This window comes from Triticum aestivum, chromosome 4A, assembly GCF_018294505.1.
Source record: "Triticum aestivum cultivar Chinese Spring chromosome 4A, IWGSC CS RefSeq v2.1, whole genome shotgun sequence".
Taxonomy (NCBI): domain Eukaryota; kingdom Viridiplantae; phylum Streptophyta; class Magnoliopsida; order Poales; family Poaceae; genus Triticum; species Triticum aestivum.
Genome location: NC_057803.1, coordinates 636,126,177 through 636,145,894, shown reverse-complemented (window position 1 = coordinate 636,145,894; position 19,718 = coordinate 636,126,177). Strand labels below are relative to the sequence as shown.

Sequence of the window (19,718 nt, the reverse complement as noted above, 5' to 3'; positions counted from 1 at the left end):
ACCATCGTCACCGGCGCGACACCTTGATCTCCATCGTAGCATCATTGTCTTCTCGCCAATCTTATGCTTCCACGACTATCGCTATCGCTTAGTGATAAAGTAAAGCATTACAGCGCGATTGCATTGCATACAATAAAGCGACAACCATATGGCTCCTGCCAGTTGCCGATAACTCGGTTACAAAACATAATCATCTCATACAATAAAATTTAGCATCATGTCTTGACCATATCACATCACAACATGCCCTGCAAAAACAAGTTAGATGTCCTCTACTTTGTTGTTGCAAGTTTTACGTGGCTGCTACAGGCTGAGTAAGAACCGTTCTTACCTACGCATCAAAACCACAACGATAGTTTGTCAAGTTGGTGCTGTTTTAACCTTCGCAAGGACCGAGCGTAGCCACACTCGGTTCAACTAAAGTTGGAGAAACTGACACCCGCCAGCCACCTGTGTGCAAAGCACGTCGGTAGAACCAGTCTCGCGTAAGCATACGCGTAATGTCGGTCCGGGCCGTTTCATCCAACAATACCGCCGAACCAAAGTATGACATGCTGGTAAGTAGTATGACTTATATCGCCCACAACTCACTTGTGTTCTACTCGTGCATAACATCAACGCATAAAACCTGGCTCTGTTACCACTATTGGGGAACGTAGTAATTTCAAAAAAAATCCTACGCACACGCAAGATCATGGTGATGCATAGCAACGAGAGGGGAGAATGTTGTCCACGTACCCTCATAGACCGAAAGCGGAAGCGTTAGCACAACGCGGTTGATGTAGTTGTACGTCTTCACGATCCCACCGATCCAAGTACCGAACGCACGGCACCTCCGAGTTCAGCACACGTTCAGCTCGATGACATCCCGCGAACTCCGATCCAGCAGAGCTTCACGGGAGAGTTCCGTCAGCACGACGGCGTGGTGACGGTGATGATGTTGCTACCGACGCAGGGCTTCACCTAAGCACCGCTACGATATGACCGAGGTGAAATATGGTGGAGGGGGGCACCGCACATGGCTGGGAGAGATCAACTGATCAACTTGTTCAACTTGTGTGTCTAGAGGTGCCCCCCTGCCCATGTATATAAAGGAGCAAGGGGAGAGGTGGCCGGCCTAGGAGGAGGGCGCGCCAAGGGGGGAGTCCTACTCCCACCGGGAGTAGGACTCATCCTTCCCTTGTTGGAGTAGGAGAGAAGGAAAGAAGGGGAGAGGAACAAGGAAAAGTGGGCTGCACCCCTTGTCCAATTCGGACCAGAGGGGGGGGGCGCCTCCTTCCTTTTGGCCTCTCTCCTCTATTCCCATATGGCCCAATAAGGCCCATATACTCCCCGGCGAATTCCCGTAACTCTCCGGTACTCCGAAAAATACCCGAATCACTCGGAACCTTTCCGATGTCCGAATATAGTCGTCCAATATATCGATCTTTATGTCCCGACCATTTCGAGACTCCTCGTCATGTCCCCGGTCTCATCCGGGACTCCGAACTCCTTCGGTACATCAAAACTCATAAACTCATAATATAACTGTCATCGAAACCTTAAGCATGCGGACCCTACGGGTTCGAGAACAATGTAGACATGACCGAGATACGTCTCCGGTCAATAACCAATAGAAGAACCTGGATGCTCATATTGGCTCCCACATATTCTACGAAGATCTTTATCGGTCAGACCACATAACAACATACGTTGTTCCCTTTGTCATCAGTATGTTACTTGCCCGAGATTCGATCGTCGGTATCTCAATACCTAGTTCAATCTCATTACCAGCAAGTCTCTTTACTCGTTCCGTAATACATCATCCCGCAACTAACTCATTAGTTGCAATGCTTGCAAGGCTTAAGTGATGTGCATTACCGAGAGGGCCCAGAGATACCTCTCTGACAATCGGAGTGACAAATTCTAATCTCGAAATACACCAACCCAACAAGTACCTTCGGAGACACCTGTAGAGCACCTTTATAATCACCCAGTTACGTTGTGACGTTTGGTAGCACACAAAGTGTTCCTCCGGTAAACGGGAGTTGCATAATCTCATAGTCATAGGAACATGTATAAGTCATGAAGAAAGCAATAGCAACGAACTAAACGATCAAGTGCTATGCTAACGGAATGGGTCAAGTCAATCACATCATTCTCCTAATGATGTGATCCCATTAATCAAATGACAACTCATGTCTATGGTTAGGAAACATAACCATCTTTGATCAACGAGCTAGTCAAGTAGAGGCATACTAGTGACACTCTGTTTGTCTATGTATTCACACATGTATTATGTTTCCGATTAATACAATTCTAGCATGAATAATAAACATTTATCATGATATAAGGAAATATATAATAACTTTATTATTACCTCTAGGGCATATTTCCTTCATAACCATCGATTGTTTTGAATGTTCTCTATGAATTGCCAGGCTTGTGTGTTTGATTGCAATGTACAGAAACGCTAAAAAGCTGCTCAAACTCTTTGTGCTCCTTCTGTTCCTTTTTACTTCGCACATCGTGAAGTGCATACTTTTTTCTATAAGATTGGTCAAAGTAGAGATACTTTGACTGCAGACAAAACTTGTATGCAGACTAGAATGGACCGGAGGGAGTACATGTGAAACTGCTGCAAATGAGGTGATCACCCTAGGAATAATGCTAGTACGCATTGTTTTGCATGTTCATCCAATGCCAGTGATACAAGAATTTGAACTAATCGAAATAAATTCATTCATACACGGTCAGATTTCATATAAACATGCCGGATTTCATTATATTTCATACATTCTTCAACTAAAAAGGGTGCGCTGGATGTATAATTAATTAACGGAAGCTACCCACCTGTGTCCGGTAGCATACAACTTAAGTGCTCAAGTTCTCTAGCAAATGACTGTATCTCATGAACTTGCTCAACCACGGAGCGGTCTTCAATCATCCTGTAATCATAGAATTGCTCCATGATGTACAACTCAGTGCCAGCAACCGAAGGATAGTTGCGGGTAGCAGGGGTGGCCTTACTTGGACCCGAGCGACGGCGACCTACCGTGTTCTACTCTTCCTTGTTTTTTGTATGGCGCGGCCTCGTTGGCAGCGGGACGGGGCCTCGGAGGAGCCGGCGATGTCCTCTGTCTCATTGTCGGCGGGCGGCGCCTCAGCGGAGCGGGGAAATCCTCCCCCTCGTTGCCGGCAGGGTGGGGCCTCGGCGGAGCCGGCAGTGTCCTCTAGCTCGTTGTTGGTGTTGCGGGGCCTCGGCGGAGCCGCCGATGTCCTCTGCCTCGTTGTTGGCGCCGCGGGGCCTCGGTGGAGCAGGGCCTCATCGACGCCAGCGGAGCGGGGACTTATCGGAGCCAGCATTGTCCTCTGCCTCGTCCTCGGTCTCGCCAAACAGCGCCTCGCCCGCTTCATCGCCCTCTTTGTAGGCTGTCGCAGCCTCCGCCACCCGCATGCGGTACCGCCAGCGCTCGAGGCGGCCCTCGCGGGCGGAGCGGTACGAGTCGAGTAGCGCCTCCTGCTCCGCCTGCTCCACGGTGATCTGCTCCTCCGCCTGCAGGTGCTCCTGAAGGAGATGGTGGTTGTAGGCGGCGTCGGACTGTGCCTCCCGGAACTGCTCCTCACGCTTCTGCCTCACCGTGTCCATATATTGGGCACGGGCCTCGCCGATGGTCATGGTGCAATGCACCGGCAAGGATGGCGCGGAGGAGGGGGTTGGCGCCGGATCGTCGACTACCATCTTCTCCATTGGGACGTCGTCATCCTTCGGCTGCCTGCCGGCCAGCCAGTCGGCAATAATGGCTGCCATCTCCTTGTGGTACGTCGTCCGCCCATCTCGAAGAGCGCTGGAGTGCGAGGAAGCCATGGTGGGCAATAGTGGTGTGGACAGGAGAAAGGGAACGGATGCAGATGACTACGGCTATGGCCGGCGCAACAGTTTATATAGCAATGGTGGGCGGCGGAGGGACGGGCGTGTGGCGCCAGAGTAGCCGCCTCGGCAACCGCATATCATTAATGTGGGCGGCAGAAGGACGGATGGACGACACTTGTGTCGTTGGAAGGCGGAGCAATTGCCTGCACCGGGAAGCGGGGCGGGCGGCGCTGATCGTTTTGGGCGGAAAGCGCGCGCAGGCGAGGGAGGCGGTCTGGGTGGGCCAGGGCAGTCAGACTCGTGCTTGGCAGCGGGTCGGTCCAGCAGCCGGACATGCTGGCTCGCCAGCTAACTCGCTGAGCTGAGCGACGACAATCAGACGATGGATGTAGCTTCCGACCAGGAGCCGGCGCCACTGTCCAAGCCGGTTCATGCCGTGTTCACCATAGAGCAGGTGCGGCCACACTTCGACGCCCTAATGACGGAAGAGCTATCAGCGCAGGAGGACCTGTGGTGCAACCTCCGTCTGCTCAACGAGCACCGGTGAACAAGCGAACAACAATGCTGTCGCGGACATGTGGCCCTATGATCCTGGCTTCCCGAATGAGCAGCGGGCGCTGTATCAGACCATCCGTAGGGCCCGCGAGGCCCTCTCCATCGTCCTTTGAGTTGTTGCACTCGCCGTGGCGCCGCCGTCTCGCGTTGTCAACATGGTCAATGGACATGAGGATGAGGAGATGACTTTACTTGGAGAGGATGACAATGGGGACCCACCAGGGCCATAGCCGCACGTACGCAAGTGCCTCCTTATTAGTATATAAAACTACAATTTTTTTGCTTCCTCCTGGTTTCCTGACATCACGGTCCCACACCATTATCAACCTATGTAGTTAATAAATGAGAGAATTGCACAAGAAGCGGTCGACAACTGGGACCAAGTAGCTCGAGCAGTATTTGTGTTTTTGAGGTGTGAGCACTACAGAGTTCTTCTTCAGCGATGTTTAGCCCAGCTATTAAATTTTCTCCTCTAAACAACAACGAAAACATCACTGCAGGTATTAACTGGGCGGACTGTGGCCCGTCTAGCCCAGGCCAGATATCTGATACGTCTCCGCCGTATCTACTTTTTCAAACACTTTTGCCCTTGTTTTGGACTCTAACTTGCATGATTTGAATGGAACTAACCCGGATTGACGTTGTTTTCAGCAGAATTGCCATGGTGTTATTTTTGTGTATAAATAAAAGTTCTTGGAATGAACTGAAAATCAACGGAGATTATTTCTGGAATATATAAAAAAATACTGGCGAAAGAATCAAGGCCAGGGGGCCCATAACCTGTCCACGAGGGTGGGGGCGCGCCTACCCCCTAGGTGCGCCCCCTGCCTCGTGGGCCCCCTGACGCTCCACCGACCTCAACTCCAACTCCATATATTCGTGTTTAGGGAGAAAAAAATCAGAGAGAAGGATTTATCGCGTTTTACGATACGGAGCCGCCGTCAAGCCCTAAACTCTCTCGGGAGGGCTGATCTGGAGTCCGTTCGGGGCTCCGAAGAGGAGAATCCATCGCCATCGTCATCATCAACCTTCTTTCATCACCAATTTCATGATGCTCACCGCCATCCATGAGTAATTTCATCGTAGGCTTGCTGGACGGTGATGAGTTGGATGAGATTTATCATGTAATCGAGTTAGTTTTGTTAGGGTTTGATCCCTAGTATCCACTATGTTCTGAGATTGATGTTGCTATGACTTTGCTATGCTTAATGCTTGTCACCTATTATGTTTTCATGAATATATGTGAGTTTTTAATCCTATCTTGCAAGTCTATAGTCACCTACTATGTGTTATAATCCGGCAACCCCGAAGTGACAATAATCGGGACCACTCCCGGTGATGACCGTAGTTCGAGGAGTTCATGTATTCACTATGTGTTAATGTTTTGGTTTGTTACTCTTAAAAGGAGGCCTTAATATCCCTTAGTTTCCAATAGGACCTCGCTGCTACGGGAGGGTAGGACAAAAGATGGCATGCAAGTTCTTTCCCATAAGCACGTATGACTATATTCGGAATACATGCCTACATTATATTGATGAACTGGAGTTAGTTCTGTGTCACCCTATGTTATGACTGTTACATGATCGATCGCATCCGACATAATTCTCCATCGCCGATCCAATGCCTACGAGCTTTTCATATATTATTCTTCGCTTATTTACTTTTCCGTTGCTACTGTTACAATCACTATAAAACCAAAACTGCTACCGTTACTTTTACCACCATTACCACTACTATCATATTACTTTGCTAATAAATACTTTGCTGCAGATATTAAGTTATCCAGGTATGGTTGAATTGACAACTCAGCTGCTAATACTTGAGAATATTCTTTGGCTCCCCTTGTGTCAAATTAATAAATTTGGGTTGAATAATCTACCCTCTAAAAACTGTTGTGATCCCCTATACTTGTGGGTTATCAAGACTATTTTCTGGCGCCGTTGCCGGGGAGCATAGCTCTATTCTTTGAGTCACTTGGGATTTATATCAGCTGGTCACTATGAAGAACTATCCCTCAACTACGAGGGGAGGTAAGGAACTGTCATCTAGCTCTGCACTTGATTCACCTTCTATTATGAGTAAACTTGCGACACCTACACATGCTATTGATTCTGATATGTCGCATGTTATCGATGATGACACTTCTGTTATGCATGATACTTGACTACTTCTATACTTGATAATATTGTGCCACTAGGTGAATTTTTTGATGAACAACTTGCTAGGGCTAGAGAGAATGAAATTATTGAAACTGATAATATTGATGAAAATGATGACGAAGATTCTCCATCTAGATATGAATTGCTTGCAATGATAGATCTAATCTTTAGAAGTTATTAGCTAATCTTAAAGAAAAATCTCTGAATGTTAGAATGAAATATGATCCTACTTATGCTACTTCACCTATTTTTGTTACTGATATGATGAACAAGCATGGTGCATTGATGCTGATTTTTTAACTTTTTTTTGCAAAAGAATATGGGACAATGGTTCATGCGTGAGAACAAAAGTTCAACCACGTACCTAAAGTGTCACTCTTATCCCGAGAGGATGTACATTTGGGATGAACTGTAAAAATCCAAAATAGGAAGTTTTAAAAGAGTATACTTTTTCGGCAATGGACATGCTTAGTTTCTTACCTACTTGTACATTTTCATGATGAAATGGCATCCGTGTCTGTCAAAAAAAGAAACAAAATCAGTCCTCTAAAAACTTAGACTTTTTTGAAAGTCAGTTTTGTTTTTCGTCCCTAGAATATCATGAATGTATTTCATCGCAAAAATGTTTACACGATAGTCAAACAGTCAACAATGTTTGTTAAACAAATTCAATTATGTCGTGATTAAAGATTAATAGATCGGAAGTTTTTCTGAAAAAAAAAAGAAATTCACTTATTTTTGAATTATTTACCCCGTATAACCTTGTTCACTTCCCCCCTCTCCGTAGGGATCATCGAGTCGGTCGTTCATCTTCTTTTTTTTTTAGACAAGAAGAAGAGTCGCCCATTCGTCTCACATCTCACTCGGCAGGTCTGGGCCATCACTCGGGCCAGGCCGTCGGCCCGACTCCACCACACACGGCCCCCTCACTCCCGCGGGCCGCAGTCGCCCATTCCTCGCCTTTCGGCCCTCGCGTTCCTGGGCCGGCACAGCACCACTATATATACCGGGCAAGCGATGCCGCCCTAGGGTTCTTCCTTCACCCCTTGTTCCATTCTCTTCCTCCGGGAGCGCCGCCGCTTCCTCATCTCTCACCTCTCGGCTCGGGAGACCGAAGCGAAACCCCAAGGTGAGCCTGACCTCCCTTCCTCCCCGCGCTCCGGTCGCCTCGTCGGCCCGTCGCTTCTCCGTAGTCCGCACCAGCTGCTGCCTAGCCGATCGATCGGTTCCACCGGTTCTAGTCTCCTCGCTAGCTTTTGCGCGCAGTTCACGTCGCCGGATCTGTCGTCGTTCTTCTGTGCGGTTCCTGTTCCCAAGCGCCGTAGATCTACTGCTTTGTTCGCCCTGCTCGCAAGTTCCGGGGTCGATTTTGTTCTGACGTCTGTAGATGCGCGGTCCCTAGGGTGCTATTCCGTCGTGTTGAGCGTGGATCTGTTGTCCCGGTGTTGGTTTTGGCCATTTTGCCATGCTTTTCGTTCACGAGGTTTTGCTAGAATGCTCGAGCTGTAGGGTATTTGCTCGCTCGCTTGCCTGCCTAGTGCCTACCCTAACCTGTTGGTGTTGTTCCCTGCTCATACTCAGGTCGGAGAAAATGGTATCGTTGCTTTGCATGTTCAGTTTAATTTGAAAGGGAGCTACAGATATTTTTGTCGTCTTTGTGTTTTCAGTGTTTTATGTAAATTTAGTTCAGGCACTCTGCATGTATTTCGCTCTGATCTGATAATTATTTCGTTTGGATGAGTCCGTGCAAGTATTTTCTGTGTTTCCCTTGGTATTGATGGTTGCACCACTTGAGAGTTCCAACTCAATGACGTTCTGTGCCATTGTTTCTAGTGTTTATGTTGGTAGTGCCATGATATTACAGTCAGTACTTGTGCATAAAACTGTGATTCCATTACAAATTACATTTTCCCAAGTCTTGACATAATCTTCTGCAGAAGTTTTTCTCTATGTTCTACCCCTTTATAAGCTCTACAGACCTGGAAGTACTTGGGGGTTTAGTTAGTGATCCATTTCCTATTTTTGCTTCATTGCTTTTGCATGTATGCTCTCCATAATGGATTGCATTTCTTTGTTATTGTATGTGTTATTTTTTCTCATGCTGTGACTGTCAGTGCTCTTAATATCGGTTGGGCTTGCTTTGTTGCTGCCTTCTCAGTGCATTTCTTTTTGTCCTAGTATATTAAATTTAATAAGCTCAATTGACCATCTTATATATTTCACTTTATTCGGGATGTTGGTGGAAGTGTTGGTTAAAGTAGTTTGGTAGCAGTGTATAAAATTTATTATTGTACACCAATTTAAGTGCACTTTTGAGTGGACAATTGTGGTTCTAATTACTTGAACAGTCATTATTTTATCACTGTCAGATTTTTTTTTTCATTTAATAGTTATTCAAACTGTATTATTGCTTTATTCTGATAGCTTGCTATTCTTTGAACAGGAACTATAGTCCCAGTGTGACATTCAAAAGCAGTCAAGATGGTGAAGTTCACAGCGGAGGAGCTCCGTGGAATTATGGATAAAAAGAATAATATTCGCAACATGTCTGTTATTGCTCATGTTGACCACGGTATGTGACCGAACAGTGTCAGTTGCTCTACTTACCATGTTCATACAGTATCTTGTAGATTGATGTTTCTGTAGCCTGCTCTTAGTTGTTCCATATTATTTCTAAAAACCAGATCTCTGTATTAATGAGCTGTTTCACTGTTTTAAATTAAGTAGTTCCAGCTCTTGCTGTCTCCTGGAGCTTATTCTTATTGCTTTTATGATTGATCTATACTTTAACAAGCTTAAATGCAACTATTGGCATATAATCCCATGGCTCAAAATCTCCCCAGTTTGGTGTGTGCTCCTGTTAGTTGCTGAATGTATTATAATTTACATGGTTGTATGTAGTAACACAAAAAATTTGTTAACCATGTTACTAAATTCTCAGTTTGTCCTCTTTTAATCGTCTTTTAATCATTGTTTGTTTCAGTGTACTTTTTGCCACACTTACATCTCTCAGTGGTTAATAAGTTCCAAGTGTGTATATTAATGTATATTGCTTTTGACTGTCAATCTGGATGCTTTTTTACCGTCCTCACATAGATTTACATGTTTGCAGGCAAGTCTACGCTTACGGATTCCCTTGTGGCAGCTGCTGGGATTATCGCCCAGGAAGTTGCTGGTGATGTTCGCATGACTGATACCCGTGCAGATGAGGCAGAACGTGGTATTACAATCAAATCCACGGGTATCTCCCTTTTCTATCAGATGACTCCTGAATCACTTGAGATGTACAAGGGCGACAGGGATGGTGATGAGTACCTTATCAACCTTATTGATTCACCTGGCCACGTTGACTTCTCTTCGGAAGTGACAGCTGCTCTTCGTATCACTGATGGTGCTTTGGTGGTGGTTGACTGTATTGAGGGTGTCTGTGTGCAGACCGAAACTGTGCTGCGCCAAGCTCTTGGTGAGAGGATTAGGCCTGTCCTCACCGTGAACAAGATGGACAGATGCTTCCTTGAGCTTCAAGTGGAAGGTGAGGAAGCATACCAGACTTTCTCCCGTGTCATTGAAAATGCCAATGTCATCATGGCAACATATGAAGATGTGCTGCTTGGTGATGTCCAAGTGTACCCGGAGAAGGGGACTGTTGCATTCTCTGCTGGTTTGCATGGGTGGGCTTTCACCCTTACAAACTTCGCCAAGATGTATGCCTCCAAGTTTGGAGTTGATGAGGCAAAGATGATGGAGAGGCTGTGGGGTGAGAACTTCTTTGACCCAGCCACAAAGAAATGGACCTCCAAGAACACTGGGACAGCTACCTGCAAGAGAGGTTTCGTTCAGTTCTGCTATGAGCCAATCAAGCAAATCATAGCAACCTGCATGAATGACCAGAAGGATAAGTTGTGGCCTATGTTGAAGAAGCTTGGTGTGACCATGAAGAACGATGAGAAGGACTTGATGGGCAAGGCTCTCATGAAGCGTGTGATGCAAACTTGGCTGCCTGCCAGTCGTGCTCTGCTTGAGATGATGATATTTCATCTCCCTTCTCCTTCAAAGGCACAGAGGTATCGTGTGGAGAACTTATACGAGGGCCCCCTTGATGATATATATGCTAATGCTATCAGAAACTGTGACCCTGATGGTCCTCTTATGCTGTATGTCTCCAAGATGATCCCAGCATCTGACAAGGGTAGATTCTTTGCCTTTGGACGTGTTTTCGCTGGGAGGGTTGCCACTGGCATGAAGGTCCGTATCATGGGACCTAACTTTGTTCCTGGCCAGAAGAAGGATCTGTATGTGAAGAGTGTCCAGCGTACTGTTATCTGGATGGGAAAGAAGCAAGAGTCTGTTGAGGATGTTCCCTGTGGTAACACTGTTGCTTTGGTTGGTTTGGATCAGTTCATCACCAAGAATGCAACCCTGACAAATGAGAAGGAAGTTGATGCCTGCCCAATCAGGGCAATGAAGTTCTCTGTGTCCCCTGTTGTGCGTGTTGCTGTTCAGTGCAAGGTGGCTTCTGATCTTCCTAAGCTTGTTGAGGGTTTGAAGCGTCTGGCCAAGTCTGATCCTATGGTTCTCTGTACCATTGAAGAGTCTGGTGAGCATATCATCGCTGGAGCCGGAGAGCTTCATCTTGAAATCTGCTTGAAGGATCTGCAGGATGACTTCATGGGTGGTGCTGAAATCATTGTTTCCCCCCCTGTCGTCTCCTTCCGTGAGACTGTTCTGGAGAAGTCCTGCCGTACCGTTATGAGCAAGTCCCCCAACAAGCATAACCGTCTGTACATGGAAGCTCGCCCATTGGAGGAGGGATTGGCTGAGGCTATTGATGATGGCCGCATTGGCCCGCGTGATGATCCTAAGGTGCGCTCCAAGATCCTGTCTGAGGAGTTTGGTTGGGACAAGGATCTCGCCAAGAAGATTTGGTGCTTTGGACCTGAGACGACTGGCCCCAACATGGTTGTGGACATGTGTAAGGGAGTGCAGTATCTGAATGAAATCAAGGACTCTGTTGTGGCAGGGTTCCAGTGGGCATCGAAAGAAGGTGCTCTGGCTGAGGAGAACATGCGTGGCATTTGCTTTGAGGTCTGTGATGTTGTTCTGCACACTGATGCTATTCACAGGGGTGGTGGTCAGGTCATCCCAACAGCCAGGAGGGTCATTTACGCTTCTCAGCTCACTGCTAAGCCAAGGCTGCTGGAGCCTGTGTACCTGGTTGAGATCCAGGCCCCGGAGAATGCACTCGGTGGTATCTATGGTGTTCTGAATCAGAAGAGAGGGCATGTGTTTGAGGAGATGCAGAGGCCTGGTACCCCGCTGTACAACATCAAGGCTTACCTCCCGGTCATCGAGTCGTTCGGGTTCTCAAGTACCCTCAGGGCGGCGACATCCGGCCAGGCTTTCCCCCAGTGTGTGTTCGACCATTGGGACATCATGTCTTCTGATCCTTTGGAGGCCGGCTCCCAGTCTGCCACACTTGTCACGGAGATCCGCAAGCGCAAGGGCCTGAAGGAACAGATGACCCCTCTATCTGATTTCGAGGACAAGCTCTGAACTTTTGCTTCTGTTACATGGTCTAGTTTGCTTTTGCTGCTAAGAGAGCTGCACTATTATCTGTCTATTGAGTCGTCGCTGTACTGCTATTGGGATTCCTATCGGTCGTGATACTGGCACTTTGTTTTGATGTCTGTCGATGTTAAAACTTAGATTATATATCTGTCGTGATACTGGCACTTCGTTTTGATGTCTGTCGATGTTAAAGCTTAGATTATACAAGTATCTGTTATCCATTGGTAGTTCTTGTTGGCGTCTTGTGTTTGCTTTTGTGTTGATCTTGAGAGCTCTGCCTGGTTCTTTATTGCTCCAGTCTTGCTCTATATTTTTCATGATCTTGAGAGCTCTGCTTGCAGTTTTTCGATCTCATTTTACCTTCCTGATTTGATGACCATCAAAATGTGTTCCATCTTTTGGCAGTTGTAATCTATGCTCAAAAACTTACTGCACTTGTTTATGCTGCAGTTTGTATACAGTACACAATTCTCCATTTCATGCCCTACAATTTTGTGGACACACTGATGATGAGAAATTGCTCCCTACTGTGTGCTAAGATACATCTGTTTGAGCGGAAAAAAATTGGACCTAAGAGAAATACTGTAGTAGAAGCATCTGTTAACGCTGAGAGTATCCGAACTTATGTTTTTGGAATATTACAGATTGAACCTTTGTAGGCATAATAGAATATTCGCATAATTCTCATGCTCAGTAACTTCTCTTATTCCAGGTTTGTAGCAAAATTGAGTTGTGAAGTTGTTCAGTAAATTTAGGCATATAATAGATTTGTTTGCTATATTTCTTATGACTGTTACTGGATGCACATGTGCTTAATAGTTATACACATAGGCTCTATGTAATTATGACACTTGCAAGCAAGCTTCAACCTTTTAGTTTTTTTTGCTGAAACATAGGATGCCGTTTCATGACTTGTTTTCATGACTAACTTAACCACTACTCCCTCCGTCATGGTTTAGAAGACGCGCTTGAAAATTCTCTGGGACCTAGGTGGTTATCTATTGGTTGTGGGATGGGCTAAAAAATAGCATTCACACTACGCATGCATATAGAAATAGTATATCGGAGTAGTAATTAGCTACTAGAAATAAATGCAATGCGCTCTAAACCTTGTTTATTGTGAAAACGTACGCAAATTTAACTGTGCCTTCTAAACCGTGATGGAGGAAGTATTAAGCTTAGACAAAGTGTGGCTGTCACAAAAAATGTGGTTAATAAAATGGTGACTATAAGTGTTGCAAGATTAAGCAAAAAGTGAGCCTATGACATGTGAACCTTGTAGCTAGAAAAGTGTGGCAATAAATCAAACACATTCCTAAGATGTTGTGGCACTACTAAGAATAAGCGTTAAAACCTTACGCTGCAAACCAAACAGGTATACATGAAGTGATCCTAGTCTAGTTTCCTAATTTGGACACAATGTTCGTAAATATCGATAAGAGATGATTGGCCTTGGTCAGGGTGTTTTGGCCGCTGCATAGATGTTTTTTCTTTTCTTTTATGAAATTCCAATACTTTTCAAAAGACAAGACAAAACCTTCAATTGCTAACAGAAATAATACGGGGAAATAGGGCTGCAGCTCCTCCATCAAATTCTCCACTAAAAAGGAAGATATAATGTGGTAGAGCTAACACTAATTTTGATTGGCCGCACTCATCTTTGGACCATCTTTGGACGAAGCTTAGTTTGAGCGTGATTCCAACAACATGTCACCTAAATAATAAGTGCCACACATGTGGCACGAAGCACTCTTGCCCTCACGTTTTTTACAACTGCTGAAATTGTCATCTAGAAAGAAAAAAAGAAACCCAGAAAAAACCGAAACTTACCATCCAAAAAGCAAGTGGCCATGCTTGACTTATGAAGTTGCCATCCCCGCGTCACTACATTTGTCATAAAAAACATTCGGAGTTGCCATGTGTTCGTGTCACACATCAAGGTTCAAATATTACCACTCCATCCAAAATCTTCGTGGTTGCTTTATTTAAACCCATCTTTCAATGAAGTCTAAACTGAGCATGGTTTCTGAAAAATGTGCGCCCAAACCTGTTGATTCTTTGGTGATAGAGAGAGCAAGACCCAACATACATTTTTTCATCAAACCCAACACTTGTTACTTTTGAAGATTGGGCTCCTAGGTGGTTAGAGGTTTTCCGAAAGCTTCCTCGCCATTTGATGGCGCTTCGGAGCTTTCGCTCCGACAACTTCCGAAATTCTCACCACGCCTGGCCATCATCCCCTTTGGGCCGGACTCCACCACAGTGGACGCCGGACAGGCCGGCTTCACTTGCGGGCCGCATTTCGCGTGGCCGGCCTTGGAAAGTTCCACTCCCCGCGCATCTTGGCCCGCACGGAACCAACAAAAATAGCGTATATAACGGCCAGCAAATGCGACCTAGCGTGCTCACTTCCTTGAACCCTTTCCATTCTCACGGATCGGGAGCGCCGCCGCTTCCCCACCTCTCATCTCTCGGCGAACCCGCAAGGTGAGCCGGACCTCCCCTCTCCTCTCCCCTTCCGCCGCCCTCCGGCTGCTCCGTCGGCGGGCGCGCCCGTGCTAGGCAGCTAGCTGCTACCTAGCCGACCGATTTCACCGGCTCAGTCTCCTCGCTAGCTCGATGCGCTCCGGTCCCCTTTGCTGGGCTCGTGGTCGCCGGGATTATTCCTATGCGGTCTCGCTGCTCTTAGATGCGTTAGATCTGCTGCTTGGTTCGTCCCGCTCGCTTGTTCCTGGCGACGACTTTGCGCTGACGTCACTAGATACATAAGCTCGTCGCCTCCGATGTGCTTCTGTGGTAGCTAAGGGTGTTCCTCCCGCCGTGTTTACCGTGGATCTGCCCGCTCCGCCGTGGTAGACGGCGATCTGTTTCATCTGGTGCTCTGCTAGCTTTTTCGGCGATTTTTTTCTGCGCTGCTGTTCGTCCACGGGGTTCTTAGAATGCTCAAGCTGTAGGGTTTTGCTCGCTTGCTTGCCTGCCTGTCGTAGCCTGGTTGGTTTTGTTCTCTGTCTTCATGTTCAGGGCGGAGGAAATGGTGATGCACATCTTTGCTTGGCATGCTTAATTTAATATAACTATGTGTATATAGAACGGGAGACTCTTGTATTTATTTCAAAAAAAAAGAAAGAACGGGAGACTCTTGTATCGGGGTGTGCCAGTTTTTATGTACTTATAGTTGAGGTATTATGGGTGAATTTATCCCTGATCTCTTTCATTTGGTTAAATTGATCATATGTGGCTATCTTCTGGTATTCTTCTCAGTGCTCCCCATGCATGGTTGGTCGCACCTATTTCAGAGCTCAACATTATGACCTTCTGTGCTTCCATTGTTTCTAGTGTTTACACTGGTAGTGTACATGCTAGTACAGTCAGCACGTGTGCATAAAACTACCCTTCTGTTACAAATCAACTTTGCATAAAACCACGATTCTGTTTCAGACCTACTCTTCTTTTCCATTCACATATGGTTGATTCCTGCGAAGTTTTCTGTGATCCTCATAAGTTATACAGGTTTAGCTAGTGATATCCGTTGCCTGATTGTGCTTCATACTTGTGCACACTCTACATAATAGACTGCTTTTCTTTCTTATCTTTCTTACTGTTTTGTGCTTTCTTTCGCACACTGTCATGTCGAGTGCTCTCAAAATTGGTTGCCATCGTTGCTTTCTGGCTTCCTTTTTAGTGCACTTTGGACAATTAAGTTTTCAGAACTTGGTCTTCGGTTCCCATATGTTAGTTTTAATATGCTTGGTTGACTGCACTTGAAACTAATGCGTGCCCAACTGTAGTAAGAGCCTTCTGATTATTCAATTGTGGTTTTAATTACTTGATTTTTGGTCCATTCTGAACAGGAACTATATTCCCAGTGTGATATCCAAAACCAGTCAAGATGGTGAAGTTTACAGCGGAGGAGCTCCGCGGAATTATGGACAAGAAAAATAATATTCGTAACATGTCTGTTATTGCTCATGTCGACCACGGTATGTGCCTAAACAGACAGTTGTCTCTAATTATTGAGTTCATACAGTAGAATCTTTGTTAACCAATGTTTTTGTAGCCTGCTCTTAATTTTACTCTATTTAATTCGAAATACTGAGACTATTTAAATGGGTCAATTTAAGAAGTGGGCCATAATTAGTTTCATCCCTAAAACCAATCCATCTTATTGTGTCCTGGAGTTTACTACTACTGCTTATTATATGATTGATTTCTGCTTCACCACTGCTTATTATATGATTGATTTCTGCTTCACCAAGCTTAAATGGTACTATTGACATAATATCCCAGGCCTAGTATCTCCCAGTTTGGTGTATTCTCACATTGTCCCTGAATGTATTACACTGCATAGGATCTTAAATTTACATGATTGTACTTAGTTACTTCAATATTGATGTCTTCATATTTTGTTTGCAATGTCCCACTAGATTTTGCTTAACCATGTTACTAAAAACCTTGTTGAGCTTATTTGTACCTTCTTTTGTTTCTTGATTGTTTGAAAGTACTGTACTGCTCTGTCCTACTTCTGCCTTATACTGTATGAGTTAACATGTTCAATTTTCTATTCATATAGGTTGTGTTCAACTGTCAAACCAGATGCTTGTGCATTGTTCTCACATATTATTTACATATTTGCAGGCAAGTCTACGCTTACGGATTCCCTTGTGGCAGCTGCTGGGATTATCGCCCAGGAAGTTGCTGGGGATGTTCGCATGACTGATACCCGTGCAGATGAGGCAGAGCGTGGTATTACAATCAAATCCACGGGTATCTCTCTTTTCTATCAGATGACTCCTGAATCACTTGAGATGTACAAGGGCGACAGGGATGGAGATGAATACCTGATCAACCTTATTGATTCACCTGGCCACGTTGACTTTTCTTCGGAAGTCACAGCTGCTCTTCGTATCACTGATGGTGCTTTGGTGGTTGTTGACTGCATTGAGGGTGTCTGTGTGCAGACTGAAACTGTGCTGCGCCAAGCTCTTGGTGAGAGGATTAGGCCTGTTCTTACTGTGAACAAGATGGACAGATGCTTCCTTGAGCTTCAGTTTGAAGGTGAGGAAGCATATCAGACTTTCTCCCGTGTCATCGAAAATGCCAATGTCATCATGGCAACATATGAAGATGTGCTCCTTGGTGATGTCCAAGTGTACCCAGAGAAGGGTACTGTTGCATTCTCTGCTGGTTTGCATGGGTGGGCTTTCACCCTTACAAACTTTGCTAAGATGTATGCCTCCAAGTTTGGTGTTGATGAGGTGAAGATGATGGAGAGGCTGTGGGGTGAGAACTTCTTTGACCCAGCCACAAAGAAATGGACCTCCAAGAACACTGGGACAGCTACCTGCAAGAGAGGTTTCGTTCAGTTCTGCTATGAGCCAATCAAGCAAATCATAGCAACCTGCATGAATGACCAGAAGGATAAGTTGTGGCCTATGTTGAAGAAGCTTGGTGTGACCATGAAGAATGATGAGAAGGACTTGATGGGCAAGGCTCTCATGAAGCGTGTGATGCAAACTTGGCTGCCTGCCAGTCGTGCTCTGCTTGAGATGATGATATTTCACCTCCCCTCTCCTTCAAAGGCACAGAGGTATCGTGTGGAGAACTTGTACGAGGGCCCCCTTGATGACATATATGCAAATGCCATCAGAAACTGTGACCCTGAAGGTCCTCTTATGCTGTATGTCTCCAAGATGATTCCAGCATCTGACAAGGGTAGATTCTTTGCCTTTGGACGTGTTTTCGCCGGGAGGGTCGCAACTGGCATGAAGGTCCGTATCATGGGTCCCAACTTTGTTCCTGGCCAGAAGAAGGATCTATATGTGAAGAGTGTCCAGCGGACTGTTATCTGGATGGGAAAGAAGCAAGAGTCTGTTGAGGATGTTCCCTGTGGTAACACCGTTGCTTTGGTTGGTTTGGATCAGTTCATCACCAAGAATGCAACCCTGACAAATGAGAAGGAAGTTGATGCCTGCCCAATCAGGGCAATGAAGTTCTCTGTGTCCCCTGTTGTACGTGTTGCTGTTCAGTGCAAGGTGGCTTCTGATCTTCCTAAGCTTGTTGAGGGTTTGAAGCGTCTGGCCAAGTCTGATCCTATGGTTCTCTGTACCATTGAAGAGTCTGGTGAGCATATCATTGCTGGAGCTGGAGAGCTTCATCTTGAAATCTGCTTGAAGGATCTGCAGGATGACTTCATGGGTGGTGCTGAAATTATTGTTTCCCCTCCTGTTGTCTCCTTCCGTGAGACTGTTCTGGAGAAGTCCTGCCGTACCGTTATGAGCAAGTCCCCCAACAAGCATAACCGTCTTTACATGGAAGCTCGCCCATTGGAGGAGGGATTGGCTGAGGCTATTGATGATGGCCGCATTGGCCCGCGTGATGATCCTAAGGTGCGCTCCAAGATCCTGTCTGAGGAGTTTGGTTGGGACAAGGATCTCGCCAAGAAGATTTGGTGCTTTGGACCTGAGACGACTGGCCCCAACATGGTTGTGGACATGTGTAAGGGAGTGCAGTACCTGAATGAAATCAAGGACTCTGTTGTGGCTGGGTTCCAGTGGGCATCAAAAGAAGGAGCACTATGTGAGGAGAACATGCGCGGCATCTGCTATGAGGTCTGTGATGTTGTTCTCCACACTGATGCTATTCACAGGGGTGGTGGTCAGGTCATCCCAACGGCGAGGAGGGTCATTTACGCTTCTCAGCTCACTGCCAAGCCAAGGCTGCTGGAGCCCGTGTACCTGGTTGAGATCCAGGCCCCGGAGAACGCACTTGGTGGTATCTATGGTGTGCTGAATCAGAAGAGAGGGCACGTGTTCGAGGAGATGCAGAGGCAAGGTACCCCACTCTACAACATCAAGGCCTACCTGCCCGTCATCGAGTCCTTCGGGTTCTCGAGCACCCTGAGGGCCGCGACGTCCGGCCAGGCCTTCCCCCAGTGCGTGTTTGACCACTGGGACATCATGGCCTCCGATCCTTTGGACCCCGGCACCCAGTCGGCGACGCTCGTGACGGAGATCCGCAAGAGGAAGGGTCTCAAGGAGCAGATGACCCCCCTATCCGATTTCGAGGACAAGCTCTAAACTTTGGGTCATGTTTTGCTGCTGGCTGTTGCTGTGAAGGGAGGCGCGGTATTTTTCTCCCTATGTGTCTTCCTTACTATCTTGTTGTTTGTATGTGGTGCTACTGAGACTGTGGTTTTGATGATGGTTGTGGTGATGTAACAGATGTTAAACTTAGATGATATATTTCTGGCATCCCACGGTGGTTATTTTTACTGTGCTGTGTTTGCTTTTGTGCAAGATCTTGCTTTCATTTACATATATACGTATTTGATTGTTGTGCTAGCAATTGTGCGTGTTGTAATGTTTGTGAGTTCCAGCCATGGTTGTATAATCTCTTGAGCTGATTTTCCTTTGCTCCTTGTTGCATGTTGTTATGATGATTTCCACCAGCCCCTTGTGTTCTTCCCCGGCCACTGTCTATTAGCTGCTCTGTACCTGAGCAGTATCGTTTGGCGGTTGAAGCTTTCAGTCTCTTATATGTATGTGAAGCTCAAATGCTTGACGGTTTTGTTTGTTATGATCTAT

The 19,718-nt window shown here is 46.2% G+C and overlaps 2 protein-coding genes across 2 annotated transcripts; both read left to right on the top strand.

Annotated features, from left to right (window-relative positions):
* The first annotated feature begins 7,567 nt into the window (after window positions 1-7,567).
* Window positions 7,568-12,356, top strand: LOC123087809 (elongation factor 2). Its single transcript, XM_044509919.1, has 3 exons — window positions 7,568-7,696; window positions 9,011-9,139; window positions 9,680-12,356. Exons 2-3 carry the CDS (start codon window positions 9,049-9,051, stop codon window positions 12,118-12,120), a joined length of 2,532 nt encoding a protein of 843 aa, XP_044365854.1. The 5' UTR covers window positions 7,568-7,696; window positions 9,011-9,048; the 3' UTR covers window positions 12,121-12,356.
* Window positions 12,357-14,476: 2,120 nt separating this feature from the next.
* LOC123087808 (elongation factor 2) lies at window positions 14,477-19,405 on the top strand. The gene is made up of 3 exons (XM_044509917.1): window positions 14,477-14,622; window positions 15,987-16,115; window positions 16,771-19,405. Exons 2-3 carry the CDS (start codon window positions 16,025-16,027, stop codon window positions 19,209-19,211), a joined length of 2,532 nt encoding a protein of 843 aa, XP_044365852.1. The 5' UTR covers window positions 14,477-14,622; window positions 15,987-16,024; the 3' UTR covers window positions 19,212-19,405.
* The last annotated feature ends 313 nt before the right edge of the window (window positions 19,406-19,718 follow it).

Coding starts and splice junctions, on each gene's coding strand:
- LOC123087809 (XM_044509919.1), top strand. CDS start 9,049: ATGGTGAAGTTCACAGCGGAGGAGCTCCGTGGAATTATGGATAAAAAG. Junction 9,140..9,679: donor TATTGCTCATGTTGACCACG/GTATGTGACCGA, acceptor ACATGTTTGCAG/GCAAGTCTACGCTTACGGAT.
- LOC123087808 (XM_044509917.1), top strand. CDS start 16,025: ATGGTGAAGTTTACAGCGGAGGAGCTCCGCGGAATTATGGACAAGAAA. Junction 16,116..16,770: donor TATTGCTCATGTCGACCACG/GTATGTGCCTAA, acceptor ACATATTTGCAG/GCAAGTCTACGCTTACGGAT.